This window comes from Mastomys coucha, unplaced genomic scaffold, assembly GCF_008632895.1.
Source record: "Mastomys coucha isolate ucsf_1 unplaced genomic scaffold, UCSF_Mcou_1 pScaffold17, whole genome shotgun sequence".
In the NCBI taxonomy this organism is placed as follows: domain Eukaryota; kingdom Metazoa; phylum Chordata; class Mammalia; order Rodentia; family Muridae; genus Mastomys; species Mastomys coucha.
Genome location: NW_022196899.1, coordinates 34402642 through 34419404, shown reverse-complemented (window position 1 = coordinate 34419404; position 16763 = coordinate 34402642). Strand labels below are relative to the sequence as shown.

The 16763-nt window shown below is 37.5% G+C and overlaps 1 protein-coding gene across 1 annotated transcript; it reads right to left on the bottom strand.

Moving 5' to 3' along the window:
- Positions 1 to 696: 696 nt before the first annotated feature.
- Slc25a31 (solute carrier family 25 member 31) lies at positions 697 to 15308 on the bottom strand. Its single transcript, XM_031376269.1, has 6 exons — positions 14943 to 15308; positions 9524 to 9651; positions 5629 to 5746; positions 4531 to 4685; positions 3556 to 3681; positions 697 to 1416 (listed from the first exon to the last, which is right to left on the bottom strand). The coding sequence occupies exons 1-6, from the start codon at positions 15175 to 15177 to the stop codon at positions 1216 to 1218; spliced, it is 963 nt and encodes a 320-aa protein (XP_031232129.1). The 5' UTR covers positions 15178 to 15308; the 3' UTR covers positions 697 to 1215.
- Between the last annotated feature and the right edge of the window lie 1455 nt (positions 15309 to 16763).

The window sequence follows — 16763 nt, the reverse complement described above, 5'->3', positions numbered from 1 at the left end:
GAGTAAGACCATTTATTTTAAACAGTTGTCATTGAAATATATCTGGCCCACGCAGCAGGAAAATGTTCTACTCCATTATGCCAACTTGTAGACTCACAAAATTCCATAAAATAGTTTATCTCTATTGGCTTAACATTCTTTTACACACCAAACTTTAGTTTTTTTGTTTTGTTTTATTTTGCTTTTTGGTTTTTCAAGACAGGGTTTCTCTGTATAACCCTGGCTGCCCTGGAACTCATTCTGTAGACCAGGCTGGCCTCGAACTCAGAAATTCACCTTCCTCTGCCTCCCAAGTGCTGGGATTAAAGGTGTACGCCACCACTGCCCGGCCCCACCAAACTTTAAAATCTTGCATATTTTGAATGTACTTGGTTTCACATCTCTGAAAAAATGAGAATCTCCTACAAAACCTTGGAAATAGCATCTAACCCTTCTCCTTAGAGAAATATTTGTCTTGAGACACGGTGTCTCTAGGAAGCCAAACTGGCTTACACTCTGGATCTTCCTTCTTCAGTCTCCTACAGTACTAGGATTATATGTACATTCTGCCATATTCAGCTTGAAGACATCTTTTGTTGGCTTTCTATAAGCCAGCTCCACTTCAACAAAAATGTTCTATGGTGTGCTTATAGGTAAAGTTAGTGTATGTGTCTGTGTGTGTCCTGCATGAGAGCTGGGGAAAAAGGCTCATTACAATAGTTTTGAACTTGCTTTATTTTCAATACAGAATACAAAATCTAATGTTCAGAGGAGATTTCTCTTTCAAAGATATACTTACACTAGCAAGACTAAACATTAGCAAATAACCCAATCTATACTTTTCAAATAGTTTGATAGTGTCACTAAGTCATTATCAACTTTTCAACTATTTGTCATAATATACAATCTCTAAAAGATGGGATTACTGCTGTACTAAGCCAACTGAAGTTTAAAGACACTTCCTCAGATTTCACATATGGTGTTCATCACAAGTGTAAGAATTTTTAACAGAAGTAACATACACTACCTATAATAAAATGCCTCACTATATGATTCTGGGTCTAAGTGAGAAGACAACCATTTGTGTCCTGACTTTAATACTAAAATCTTGAAAAAAATCTTTTCTTTATTGCATAACAAATACTTGAGAGACACTGACAGTAGTAACACACTATCAAAATATATACAAATGGCAGCTATGTAATTTTCATGTTTTTTACATATGTATTTCTCAATTTAGTCTCCTGATGAACTACCTCCAACGTCGATGTTGAGGAATTCTTTGATTTTATCATATAACACCAGGACCAAAGCACCCCCTGTACCACGAAGGATGTTGGAGAAGGCACCACGGAAGAATGCACTAAGTCCTTCATGATTGTATATTTTCAGAAAGCAGTCTATGGTTCCTTTATATTGCCGGTCAGATTCCCCACTCTGTTAAAAAGATAAATAACTTTCTGTTAGTTTATTATCTTTTAGGACATTTTAGGGCATTAGTACTATAGATGAAAACTAATACTATGTTGAGTTACTGAGAATATAGTTAATACTGCACCAAGGGAGGGAAGAGTGTTCACACTTCAGAATCATTTGAAAACTGACCATACATCATTTGACAAATGTTATAGGATGACATGACATAAATCATAAATCATAGCTTAATCTTACCACATATCAATTAATTAAAAAACTCAGAACAAAATTAACACTAGGAAAATATATATGTTAACACTAGGAAAATATGTATGTTTAGAGATTAGGGAATTTTTTATTGTTAAAGAAAACTTGGAAAACGGAAGAACCCCAAGACTCTTTAAATTAAATTTGGGCTAATTAATATTAAGAAGAGATTGTTGAACTTTAAAAGGTTTTTTTTTTTTTAAGAACATAAACATTAAAAAGTAGGAAAAGCTGGGTGGTGGTGGTGCAAGCCATTAATCCCAGCAGCTGCATAGGCAGAGAGGCAGAGGTGGGTCTGAGGTCTTTAAAAACTCAAAATCCAATTATCCCCCCTACAAGTAGGAACAAGTAAATAAGCATAAGTCATAAAAGATGTAGAAAACAAACAACAGAGTATATGATGGGGAGATAGCTCAGGGCTTGTAAGTGTGTGAGGACTTGACTTCAGATTCGCCAAATCCATGTAAAGCCTGAGTCTTAGGGCACACCTATAATCCTATTACTCCTACAGTGAGATAGGAGGTGGGGACAAGAGTTTCCTGGAAGCTTACGGACCAGCTAACCTGGTAATGGCAGGTAAACCAGAGACCCTGTGTTAAGCAAGGTACAAAGTGAGGCCTGACATCTGAGGCTGTCCTATGACCTTCATAATAATGCACACACACACACACACACACACACACACACACACACACACAAGACTGCATAAACACAAACATACAAAGATATTTTTAAGTTAAAAGATAATGGAAATAAAACATGAAGAGTTTAAACCAAAGTTAATTCTTTGAAATATTTGGGGAATTCTGTAAGGCATGCTTCAGAGGAGAAGAATGGCTCCAAATTGTTAGACTGTCAAGGACACAGAGGAGTAGAGACTTAGAGTAACATACAACAAACTTCATGATAATTATTTTTAAAACTCAGAAAGCAGAAAAATAAGCCTATCAAAAACATTTCCAGGGAAATGAATCCTAGAACTACAGAATTACTGCCTCAGAAATGCAAGTGTCTAAGTCCCTGTCACATGGAAAGCTGCATATGCCATGGTTTCTACTTAGAGTTCTTTCAGACTTTTCTTTTGGGGAGCTGCATCTGATCATCTTAGGCAGTGTGCATTCTTTGATTTTCTGCACACTTCTTTTTAGTCCTTAGTTGTGTGTCTTCAATACTGCACTATGAGTTTGGGTATAGGTTCTGGCATTTTTGTATCACCAGAATTTAATGTAGATTAAGCAAATGTTTACTGAAGAAAAGAATGTACCATGAAAGAGATTGAATATATAAAATTTACACATTTATGTTTGGCACATGGGATATTATAAATACCTTTTAAAACTTGGAGTTCAAAATCACACACATTTTATCAAAATATAGCAAACAGGAAATTGTTATACTAACAGCCTATAACTGAATTTACTTTACTTGAGGTAGTATTTCAGTTAAGATGGCTATACTCAAAGCTGAAGAGATTCCTCAGTGCTTAGAACACTTGCTGATCTTTCAAAGGACCTAAGTTTGATTTCCAGAACTCAAAGACCCTGTAAATCCAGTTCCTGAGTATCAAATACCATCTCCTATCCTCCTTGGGCACACAGGTGGTGGACAGACATACACAAAAGCAAAACACCCATACACATCAAATAATGACTATTCCAAAAATGTAAAAAGATGAATATATTCATCCAGTCTCTATCATCCTGCCCACATCCCCAGGAATTCAGGAGCAGAACGGCATTTTTGTTTTCACAGCAGAAAGCAGCTTTGCTGGCTGCTGTCTCTTTTATAGTAGGAAACAAACTGACTTTCAGCTAAAAGGTCTCTGAAACTCAAAAGCATCACATCTGTGTTTGTAAGATAAAGTGGAGTCAGCTAAACTTACAAATACATTACCTGCATCATCATACGTCTTCTAACTGTATCAAAGGGATAGGAGAGTATTCCAGAACAGGTAGTCACAATTTGAGCAATGATAAAAGACACAAGAAATGGGGTTTCCTTTGGCTTTGGCAATAAGCCCTAGGAGAAAAATGCATCAAGTAAGCAATAATCTAATTTTCCAAAGTTATCTTAAATTCTTAAAGGATAGCTTTATACATATATAAAAGAAGATGAAATAATATTAATGTGCAATTAAAACAAAGACAAAAGCAAACAACTGGAGCTGAGAAGGTCAGTAGTGCCTACCTATCAAGTAGAGGCCCTAGATTTGGTAATCAGATTCTTTTGGGAACATGCTACAGTGACTAAGAGCAAAGATGGCTTGCTTGTCATTTAATGAATATATTTATTAGCAATTGTTAGGACTATGAAGTTGTAGAGCACTTGATAAGGTTTCTAGAACTAATTAACAGTTCAAAATGGCAGCCATTATTATAATCTGTCATTTTTCCTACATTAAAAGTGCTATTAAAGTCTGAACTCAAAAGGCAAACTACAAAGGAACCTGGAAAATATTACACAGAATCCAACAATAGCGAGTGCGTAAACCAAGCTACACTTAATTAACCCTTCCCTAGTTCCCATACTGATTATCTGCATATAAAATGATAAAATTAACATAAATCAGAAAAAATTAGAAATTGTCATTTTCTCTGCTAAAGATATGGAGGTCGAGCCTGATGCTTTCTGTGACATCCTTTGTATGATGCAAAAACCTTGAATGCTTGCTTCACTGTTGACAAGAAATCATGTAAAGTCAGTCATAAAGTTATAACTTAACTAATTATGACAGCGATGGACTGATAAAATTTCTCTTATTTTATCATTCATTTTGTTTTATGTATTTAACTTTATATTAGAATACACTTAACAGAGTAAAAAGAACAAACCATGTATTTATTAGACCCATTTAAAATCACTAATTACCTTAACGGTGTCATAAGCTCCAAAGTAAGAGGCTCGGTAAACAATGATACCCTGAACAGAGACACCAAACCCTTGGTATAGACCAATAATCCCATCTGACTTGGCTATTTTCATAATGCAGTCACCCAAACCTGTGAACTGTCGTTGCTCAGGACCTACAAAAAAGCATTGGAAACTATTAGGTAACACTTATATCAAACATCTTAGTGAAAGTAATTAAACATTTTAAAGATTCAAAACATTTTAGTGATGCAAAATTTCTAATTAAAGGACACGAATAATCTTCCCATTCATCCAAGGAAGGTTTCAAAAAGAAATTACCTGAAAATACTAATCTCTTACAAAAGTAATTTAGGAAATTTGACTCAAAATATTTAATCTAAATTGTCAGAAATTATTAAAAAAAATACTTAGGAGGAAACAAAGGCAATCTCCAGGGTGAGAGTTGTTTACCACCCAGAGAAGAATCACTATGAACAACAAATACAGAAGGATCTATGATTTTAAAAAAGTTACAAGCAAGCTTTGGGCTCACTCTTGTTAAATGCCCATTTCTACTTTCTCTAATTTTAAAGAGAAAGAAAAATGTAGTTACTATAATCCTGATGACTACATATCTGTGCAGAATAAATTCTGTAGACTAAGGACTGGAAAGATGGCTCAGCAGTTAAGGGTGTTTGCTGTTCTTCCAGAGGACATGAGTTCAATTCCCAGCACTTAGACTAGATGGGCCACAAGTGCTTTGCAACTTAAATTCCAGAGAATCCAACACTCTCTTCTGGCATCTACCAGCACTTGTATATGCATGACATTTACTCACACAGATATATATACAAAATTATATCTCAAAAGTCTTGTATTTGGTAACAATGTTGGCACACAAATGGTCCGAAGTACAAAGAAATAGTTAATGCTTATAAAAACACTGTACCATGCTTAATCCCAGCACTCAGAAGGCAGAGGCAGGCAGAACTCTAAGTTCTAGGCCAGCCTGATTTACAGAGTGAGTTCCAGGACAGCCAGGTCTACACAGAGAAGCCCTGTCTCAGTAAAGAAAAACATCCCCCACCAAAACCAAAACAAAAAAACCCTCTGTACCTTTTCCAATATCAACACCTAATCGGGTTCTGGCAAAATCTAGTGGGTACACCACACACAGGGACGTCGCTCCAGCAGCCCCTCCAGAAGCTAGGTTTGCCAGAAACCACCTCCAGAACTGAAATACAAAGTCCAAAGCATTATTAAACTATAGAATCTAACTGTTCAGACAGCTAATGAGCTGATTTTACAAAGGTTAAAAAAGCCCACGATTTACAAGCTGCTCTTATAGACATCTCAAACACTATGTAAAACATTTCCCTCATATCCATGCATTCTCTCCTAACCCCACTTCCATGCTAAAGATAGGGCCCAGGACTGCATTAAGGGCTTATGGGAAAAGAACAGATTATCAAACTGAACTGTTATGGAAAATGCAGGACAGAAGGCCTTTGTAACCAATAAGAGCAAAGTGCAATATTCAAGTCATATTCAGTCTCCTGCTACACTAGTGCTAATATTTCTAAGTCTTGGAAAGTTTGAAACTCCTAACTTTCTGGGCCTAGCAGACAGTTGTCTCAAACTTTAACATCTACTTTTATGAAGCATCTCATCTCCAGCCCTGTAAAATGCCATAGCCTCTTCCTATCAACATTTTATTCCTACACATTATAATTCTTTAGGCCAAGATTATTTTTATTTAATGTATTTAGTTACAATTCACACTTTATACAACTTCTCCTTGAATGCAATTTAACAAGTTAGATTCAGAGTTAAATAAACACTATCACACTTTTCAAATATTTTTATCACTTCCTAAGAAATCCTAAATCCTTTATAAGTCTGTCTACATCCTCCCCAACTCAAGCTTCAGGAACTTATTTTATCTCTAAAATGCCAACTGTGGAGATTTCATCTAAACAAACTAACACAACATGCAGAATTATCTGTGGTAGTTTTGTTTTCATTTGATAATGCTTTCAAAGTTGATTCATGTGGTAACATCTACTACTACACTTCATCCTATTTAACTACAATATGGATGATATATCTGAGTCTATCTACCAACCAATTGGTTCCAAATGATAGTGCAATATGGATGATGTATGTGAGTTATCTACCAACCAATTGTTTCCAATGGCTGCATGCCAGACTCTTAGGTCATCTATTTTTTCACAGAACAAGTCATGGGATTTTGCCCAAAGACATGTTCAATAAATAATTGTTTTAATGAAATAGATAGGTAATGTTACTGATTATTTTACAACTCTCATGGCTCCTTTTAAGTGAAATGCATCTGTTGTACTGTGTATCATGTTACATAATCACAGGCAGATAGATAACTGGATTGAGAGGTTGCATATGACTCTGGGGTAACTAACCCAAGATAATCTGGCAAAAAAACACGAGCTGTCTAGATGTTTTTAGGGATCGGATATAAGACATTACAGAGTCTACTTAGTTATTATTAGTAAGAGTAAAGATGAGAACATTAATTTTTTGATATTTGATAAACTTTTTAAAGTTTTTAAAAGCTAGAGATAGACTTGTTTACAGACAGGAGGAAAAGCACAAAAAGATACACATGTAGTGTTTCAGGTGTGCTGACATACCATGGATCCCAAATAAAGATCCTCTGACTAAAGAAAGACCAGTAACGATCACTGTGACAGTAACCTTATATTACAAACATATGTTATGTACATAACTATATATCTATTTGCCACTAAAATAGGGGAGCAGTGTGGAGGAAGACTGCTTATACAAAATACATCCAGGAGAAGCAGGTAAGAAAGACTCCCACAGGAGGTGACACAGGAGACAAAAGGAACGTGGTTTGGTCCCTTAAGAGGCCATCTGCTCAAGTCCAAGTGCTTCTCATCACCCCTTTGCCTGATCAAAGTCAAGTGAACCTCTACTTATTACCAATCAACCAAACATGACAAAAAACATAAAGACTTATAACCTGAATCTTAAATTCTAGTAACTCTATTTTTTCCTTCATGAATAAAAAAGGAGGCAGATTACTGACTTGGGATGGATAATATTCTATTTTATTATTCAAAACACTTCATGTAGTTCATGTAGAACTTATAAAAATATGGTAGGCAAATATAAGCAAAAGGAGAAAGGGAGGCAGACTGTTCAGGCAAAATAATGATCCTGAATTTATATAACTACACCTCCAACACTACATTAAACATGAAACTAAACAACCCAAGAAAGGCTGTTTATCAATAAAAGTTTCAATTATTATGTTACTATTTAAGATTTTACAATATTGCACCTTCATCCTTTTATATTTAGGCCATTCCGTTCTAGTCAGCAATGTAATATTTCAGTCTCTTTAAGACTTGCTTTGTTACTTAACATAAAAATTCTCCTATTCTGAAAAATGTTCCATGTATACTTGAGAAGAATATTAATTCTACTGTGTTGAGCCAGGAAGTGGTGGCTCACGCCTTTAATCCCAGCACTTGGGAGGCAGAAGCAGGTGGATTTCTGAGTTCGAAGCCAGCCTGGTCTACAGAGTGAGTTCCAGGACAGCCAGGGTTATCCTGGGTTTAGTTTAGCCAGGGACAGAGAAGCCCTGTCTTGAAAAACCAAAAACCAAACCAAACCAAACAAACAAAAAAATCCCAAAAACCCAAACAAACAAACAAAAAAAACTACTGTGTTGGATGGGATGTCATGTATTTTTTTTGTTTCATGTCCACTTGGGCTAACATGGAATTTAATTCCAGTAATTGTTTACTGCTTTTCTTTCTGAAGATTCCACCCACTGTTCAAATTGGGATATAGAGATGATCAAAATACATGGTTTTGTCCTTTATTCTGTTGATGTGACATATCACACCTAAAACTTCTTTTAAGTTGCACTATCCTTCGCACTCTGGGGTGAATCCCACTTTGTCATAAAGAACAAGTTTCTTTTCATTCTGATGTGCTGCTGGACTTCATGAGCTAGAATTCTGTTGAAGGCCCCACCCCCACCCATGCCCAACAAGGATACTGCCTTCTTGTTTCCTTTTTTTTTGTTATCCTGTTTCTGTTTTGGTATGATCGTTACAAATGAGGTGACTGGCTTATATATTTACTGCATTTTTTAGTTTAGCCCTAGTTATTAAAAAGTTTACTATACTATTAAGCTCCTCACACCCTTATATATTTTCTGTTTGCTATGTGTGTGTCTGCTCATGTGAAGGCCAAAGGACAAGTCCTCATGTGCTGTCTGTTTTGCATTCTTTTTTTTTCCTTTTCTTTTTTCTTTTGTGAGTCAGGGTCTCTTACTGACCCGAAGCTCACTGATTAGGCTAGGATGGCTTGCCAGTAGGCCCCAAGGATAAGATTCTCCTGCAGCATGAGGATTAAAAGTGTATACCACCGGGCTCCAATTCTTTTAAAATATGAGTTGTGAAGTTTAAACTCAAACCCTGCTTCTGTAGCAAATATTTTGTCTAAGCTCTCATATTACACAATTTTCTCTGGGCTTGACCTCTCTTCCTGTCTTTGCTTCTGTGTTGGAGATTAAACCCAGAGTTCCACACATGCAAAGCAACTACTACTGAACTACAGTCCAACAACTCCTCTGACACTTGATTTTCTTAAAGGAAAACAATTCACATCTTTTGTGAATAAGCAACCCACTGGGGTAAGAAATGTAAATCTGATGGCAGTAATTTTAAGATATGGATTACATTTAATATTTACTCTGGAGTATAATGCACTGAGACAAATGATCTCTAGTTACTGCAGTTGAGAGATTTCACGAAACTTGTTGAAGATAATATACAAATTTTATATATTTTGTACTTAATATATGCTAACTTTCAACATTAAATATGTTCTATTTTTATTATTTTTACCAGAGTACCTTCATTCCAAATAAGATATTATAGGAAAGACAAATTCAATAGTTTCTTAGAAAATTTTAGATATATTGAAACATAATTACCTGCTTTTCTTTATTAACACCAGACATGAAAAGTTCTTTGTATTTGTCCTTAAAAGCGAAGTTTAAGGCTTGTGTTGGAAAGTATCGAATAACATTTGCCAAATTGCCACGCCAATAACTTAAAAATCCTATAAAATTAAACAGATAAATCCATTTTGCATTAGTAAAGGATTTTCTAAAGCACATTTCTACTGAAGGAAGAAAATACAGCATTAACTATGCAGCCCATCCCAATGCTGTTCGGTTTAAATAGAGGAATCTGAAGAACTTAACAAAAGAAGTCCTTAGCTAAACCAATACACCAAGATTCAGTGGGGAAAATGCAGAGTTCACTAGTAACCTCAGACCTCAGCCCCAACCTTGATGCCACCTCGTACAGTAATAAAGCTGCTATCTGTGAGTACACTACACCACACAAACAGATCCACCTACTGGATCAGACACAGAGCCATGAGCAATAAAGTGGGGTAACAGAAACTAGGCTTCCTCCTTTTTATGTTCTGGAACCAAGTTGAAAGAGGGCTGGAATTTACCAAAAAGTGAGAGGAGGAATGTTGGGTAGGGTAAGAGGAGTTGGTCTACTTTATTTCAATGTAGTCTCTCCTGGTCTGGTGAAGTAAATAATTTCCTCACCTTAATTCTCCATGTACTGCCCAAACTTCATGACTCAATCACCATGAGCTAGAAGTTGTCTTCATATTCTAGAGCCCCTCTAGAGTATGACAGTTAACTCTTTTGTAGTCCTTATTATTTTAGGAGATGTCAAAGTGTCAAGTGGTTTGACTGTACACTTTTGAATAAGGATATCTCAAGTCTAAATTTGGAGAATGCCCCAAATCAGGCCTTTAAAAACATTCAAGAAACAGTGATTTCATAAAATGACATGTTTACTTATTCCAGACATGAAAATGAGAATGGAAATTAAAGCCACAGTTATTTTATATTTGTTAACTACTTTCAAAAATATAAAAGTATTAGTAAGTATGTAGAGAAAAAGATGAGCCGTTGTATACTATATGGGATTCTCTGCAAAACTAAAAGCAGAAGTACCAAAGTCTACAATCCACTACTTAGTCCTTACACAGAGGAACTAAAGTTAGGATGCTGACGATGTCTGCCTTTCCATGTGCAGCACTCCATACAAGAGCCAATACACAGGATGACTGAGCACCCATCAACAGATAAAGAAAATGAAGAATATATACACAACAGAATCACTGTTCCTTAAAACAAAGTCCTAAAATTTCCAACTACATTTATAGACATAAGGATATTATGCTAAGTGAAAAAGGAAGGCACAAAAAGAAAAATGCCACATACTATCACTTATATGGAGAATCTAAAAAATCTAACAGAAGCAGACAGTAGAATGGTGGCTCCCACAGGCTGGGCAGGGGTGTGTTTGGGGGTAAGTGGGGGAAAGTGAGATGTTGGTTATATGGGGTGAGGGAGTTTTGGATATCTAACACAAAGTATGGGGACTTTTAAAAATTATTATTTTCTCAAGACAGGGTTTCTTTGTGTAGCCTTGAATATCCTCGAACTTTCTCTATAGACCAGAGTAGCCCTGAACTCACGGAGACCCGCCTCTGCCTCCCCCTTTAAAGAAATGTGATAAACTTTGTTAAGTAACAAATAGCTTTTTAACAAAAGTAAACAAATAGCTCCCATTGGGATGGGAAAGGTGTCCCAGAACTGGGACTCTATAGGTTGGTGACTATTGTTAATAACACTGGTATATACTTCAAGTTTCCTAAAAAAGTAGACCATAAACATTCTGAAAATATACAAAATGATATAATTATATATAGTGATGAATATGTTAGTCTGCTTGATTGTGGTGAGAAGACTGAATTAGCCAGAGCCAGGCTGACTCCATGACAGGCTGCAAACTAGCAGTTTAGGAGACTAGGCCTAAATTTCTGTTTCCAGAAGTGAGAACCTGGATCCAGGAACTTATAGTCAGCCAACTAGTCTTGGGCAGCCAATCTGAGGATACCTTGTCATCTGGCCTGAAGCTAAAATGAAAAAAAAAAAAAAAAAAAAAAAAAAAAAAAAGCTAGAATGAGTTCATGACTCACACACACATTAATAATGACTTTGGAAATGACTAATTCAGATCATGAATTACTTGCTGAAATTCTATAATAATGATTTCTGCACCAGATGCTCATTTCACAAAAACAAACAAATAAACAGAATCTTGTAACATACTGAATACAAATGAAAATTTTCATGACAAAAATATCCTTAAATCAACCAAGACTCTGAGTGAGCATCACATTTGCAATTAATGGTGTAACTAATCTTGCCTTTCTTTTTGAAAGATTTTACTATGCAGCAGTGCAGGTGGCCCTTGAACTTGCACAAGTTCTCCTGATCCTTCCTTGTGTTTCATGCTATTTTGACTTACAAGTATATTCCTCTAAACTGTACACACAAAATTTCACCCATAGAGTTTCAAAAATGCCTCTAGGTGGCAATACTCTCCCTGCTGTGAATCATCCCTTAGCACAGGCTATATCCCCATGCATGTAACAATGATTACTCACATATAAGAACAGAAAATTTCTCAAAGTTCTGCTTCTGATTACATCTTGGAAGGTAAAGATTTTGAGGACAAGAAAAACATAAAATTTACTCATGTTACAAGAGTCATATTTCAGGAGGTATATTTTTAAAATAAAAAAAAAAAACACGTGTTCAAAGTTTCAGGAAAAAAAACCCTTAAAAATACTTAAGATACATTAGCTTTGGAAAGCACAGCCTGACTTGAACATGTCACCTAAATATTTAAAGCAGGTAAGTTAAAGACAGATGGATAATCTTTTTTGAAACAGGCCTCCAAATATCACCTTGGTAGGCCCTTGAACTTATCATTATCCTGTTCCAATTGCTATATAGGCATTCTATTTTTAAATTTTTAGCTATAAGCCTCGTGTGGTGATATATACCTTTAAACCCAGCATCCACGAGGTAGAGACAGACAGATTTCTGAATTTGGAGTCAGCCTAGTCTACATATTGAGTTCCAATAAGAGCCCATTTAACATTTTTTTTTTTCAGAAAAAAATGTTCTATGTATATGAATGTTATGTTTGTATTCATGTATGTGCATCATACGTATACTTGGTGCCCACCAAAGACGGAAGATGGCATCAGACTCATGGGACTAATTATAGATGCTTGTGAGCTGCCATACGGGTGTTGAGAACCAAACCTGAGTCCTCTACAAGAGAACAGGTGCTCTTAGCTCTGAGCTATCTTGCCAGCCCTGCAGATGGGTATTCTAGATACAGTTTAGATAGGTCCTACCCTTAATCTGCTCTACTCTACTTAACAGTTATGAATAGTTGTTACCATTATCTCTAGAAATAAAGTACCTTCCTAATCCCCACTTTCTGTTTTCTAGTGCTGTGTTTTGGTATGCTGCCCAGGCTGTTCGCTGGCATTTTAGGTTAAACAATACCTCACTTGGATAGAGACTGTTGTTTTGTTGTTTTATTTTAAGAAAACTCTACCACAGACCTAGCAGCAAAAGAAAGGACTGCTTTGAAGTTGATGTCACTTCATTTCTTGTTCTGAACAAATAACAAATAAATCTATTTTCTTTTCAAGGTTTTTACAGGGTTTTCAATAGAATTCAAGTTACAAATGGATGTTAAGACTTCTGATAAGTTGGTTAGCTAATATAGGAACCATTTTCAGCAATGATTCATGAAGGGCTTTCATTGTTTATTTTGTCAAATCATTTCAATGTTAGTAAAAAATTCCACACTCAAAACATAAAAGTTAAAAAATAAAAAATAAAAATACCAATTCTATGATGTTTGTATTTTGTTCACTGTTGCTGTTTTTCTTTGTTTAACTTTGATTTTAAAATTATCATGTTAGAGCTGATGAGATGGCTTAACAGGTAAATGCACCCGTTGCCAAGCTTGATGACCTGAGTTCTATCCTCAGTACACTCACAGAGTGGAAGGTAAGAACTGTCTCCTGCAAGTTTCTCTGACCCCACATACATGCATGACATATGTGAATGCATACATAAAGACACACAAAGTACATTTTTTAATAAATGTTTTTAGAACTTATATCAAGATTCCTCTGTGCAGAGAAGACTGCCTTGTTAAAAGGCCTGGCCATCAGTGATTCTCTACATCATCATCATTCTCCACAATGAGCAGGGCTTTTCACTGATTAAGCATCAGACTACTCAGGCCACTGTGCATCTGTATTTCTACTTCTTAGACGCTTCCCACTTCAAGAAATAGTTAAGCCATTTGAATGTTACTTAACATACAGCATCATGCAACCTAAGCCAGGCACAAGAACTCGAGGTACAAATACGGATGTAACATACCTATACGGAAAGGGCAGGCAAGGATCTCACCTGCACACAAGATACACTTGGGAACCCATGTTAGATGGGTCAAGACACTAAATTCCGGCAGGTTAAGAAACAGTTTTCTAATCTCACTACTCTCAAAATAGGCAGGAAGGACAACTGAAGTTTTGTATCAGCCTTTTCTACATAGAGAATTCCAGGCTAGCAAGGGCTACATAAACCCTGTCTCAAAAAACAGTGGTCCTGGCCGGGCAGTAGTGGCGCATGCCTTTAATCCCAGCACTTGGGAGGCAGAAGCAGTTGGATCAAGGACAGCCTGGTCTACAGAGTGAGTTCCAGGACAGCAACAAACAAAACAAAAAACCAACCAAACCAGTGGTCCTGCACATTCACCAAAACACCATCCACCACCACAAACCAAGCAACAAAAACAAAAAGAAACATCTGCTAGGCTACAGCTGGCAGCTGCTTGCACCCTATCTAAACATGCTTTTTTGATTAAGCACTCCCCCTTCTTTTGGATGGCTCCCTTTTCTCGAGATGGTTTTCCCTTCTTGATCACCCTTTCTCTGTAAGACACACTCTTTTCCACTTAGTCACCTAATTCCTCTGCCCTACCCCTTCTGGTGTCACCTCACTGGTTTGAATGACCCCCTTTCCCTAGGTCAATCTTCTTCCTCCGGATTACTTCTTCCTCCGGGTCACCTCTTTTCTGGATGACTACCTGATTTAGCAGATAAGTCCTCTTCCTTCCTCTGGATCACTCCTTCAGGGTCACCTTGCCCCCTAAATAGCTTTTTCTAGACAACCCCCCTTTCTGCTGTGTCATTCTTTTCCTCTAAATCACCCCCTCCTCTGGTCACCTCCTGTGTATTATTCCCTCCTTTAGGTGACCCCGTTTTCTCCGGGCCACCCTTTCTCTGGATAAGCCCCCCTTTCTTCTGGACCACCCAGTCAACGCCACCTCCTTCTCTGGGTGACACCCTTTTCCTTTGGGTCACACTATCCGGTGTCACCCCACACTCCCAACCCGAGTCTGGGACGCTAAAGCCTAGGACGGCGCCATACGCACCTTGCTCACGAGGGATGCGCACCAGGCAGTCCAACATGCCCTTGTAGCGTGCCTCGGGGCTTATCTGCTTGGAGGACGCCTGTACCTGCAGCAGCAGCTTCACTCGCTCGATGGGTGCCACAGCTGTCTTCGACACCGCGGCCGCGACCCCGCCGGCCAGCAGGTCCTTCGCGAAAGACATGGGGTCAAACAAGGCCTTCTTCGAAGACTGCTTCTTGGAGGATTCGTTCGACATGTTGGACAAAGGACAGAAAACCGGACCGCTGCAGCGCCACACCAACACTCAATCGACAAGGATGAGAACCGGAAAACCGCTTCAGCTTTCTCCTGGCGGGAAAGCGGCGCTGAGGATGCTGGGAGAACAGCGCATCCGGCACGGGCCGAAGAGCTGCGCAGGCGCGCCCAACGGCCTTGGCGCCTGGCGTGGGGCATGTGACCACAACACGTGTTTCCAGTTGCGCATGCTCAATCAGTGCAAGTGGGGCGGGGGTGGGGGGCACTGAGTGCTCCTGCTGGCCTGGATGGTCCTTCGGCCTACGCCTACCCTGTGAGCAACTGAATGCTATTCTATCCACAGCTAATTTAACTCCTGCTTTACTTAGCAGGAGGCACACTCTGGCCAGATGCTGCGTGCCTCTTAATCCCGGCAGGTGCAGATACTCATGGCCACACAGCAAATTCGAGGCCAGCCTGGGCTCTGTGAGCCAGTGGCTTAGAATAGACATCCACATCCTGTTTTAGCAGGAACCGTTTGTCTAGTCACCCTGGACTTGCTCGGTTCCTCCTCAGAAGTTAACATGTTCCTCTGCTACATTTTATCGAAACTGAAATTTCTATTGAAAAGTGATTCTAGATTGAGATGGAACTTTTCAGAGAGATAGGATAGTCGCATGTTGGTTTGTTTAAATTGATTGAGCTAGGTCCTAATCATTAAATTAGGTTTTATGGAATACTTAAATCCTCTGGGGGAACTTTTGTTGTTTTGCTTTGTTTGAGACAGGGTTTCTCTTTGTAGCCCTGACTGTCGCAGAGAAATGTGAACTCAAAGAGATTACAGGGTTGACTGCAGGCACTACCACGCCTGGGGCTCCCTTGGAGGGAATTCTACTTGGCACGTTTAAGAACCGATGACTTTCTAAAAGAGCAATTCACAAGCTTTTTCCTCCTCCACAGAACCTTACTCTTAAAACGAATTAAAATCTACAGAAACCTTTTTTTGTTGTTATTGTTGTCAAATATGCTGACAAGTACATTAAAGATCTTTAAAAGTGTACACATATCCAGTTAAAATAATGAGAGGTCGATTGCAAAGGACATTAATAAATTTAGAATCATTCATTTTTAAAATTGTGAATCAGGATCTTATTCTAGCCCTGGCTGGCCTTCAGCTTAGGCCAAAATTCCCATCGTGGCCTCTGGAATGTGAATCTCTGTGCATAGTTAAAAGTATATATATTTTAAAAAAAACCATATTGCATTATGATGAGAAAAGTTACATGATTTAAATTTATCTGAATTTGTTAACATTTAAAAACATATTTCAATTAAATATAATTGAATCACATTCTTGCTTCCCTTTTGTACCACTGCTCCTCCCAGAGACCCTCCCTTCAATACCTACAATATCTTTTTTGTCATATTCCTTAAAATTTATAAAATATTATAACAATAAAAATAAGTATTATAAAAGTTGATTGATGTAAAACAACAATCCATTTAACAGTCTTATAAAGGTGCTCATCTATAGCAATACTGAAAATACATTTTTCTCAATATAAATTTTAAATAACTCCAAGCATATTAACTGTATACTTCAAAATA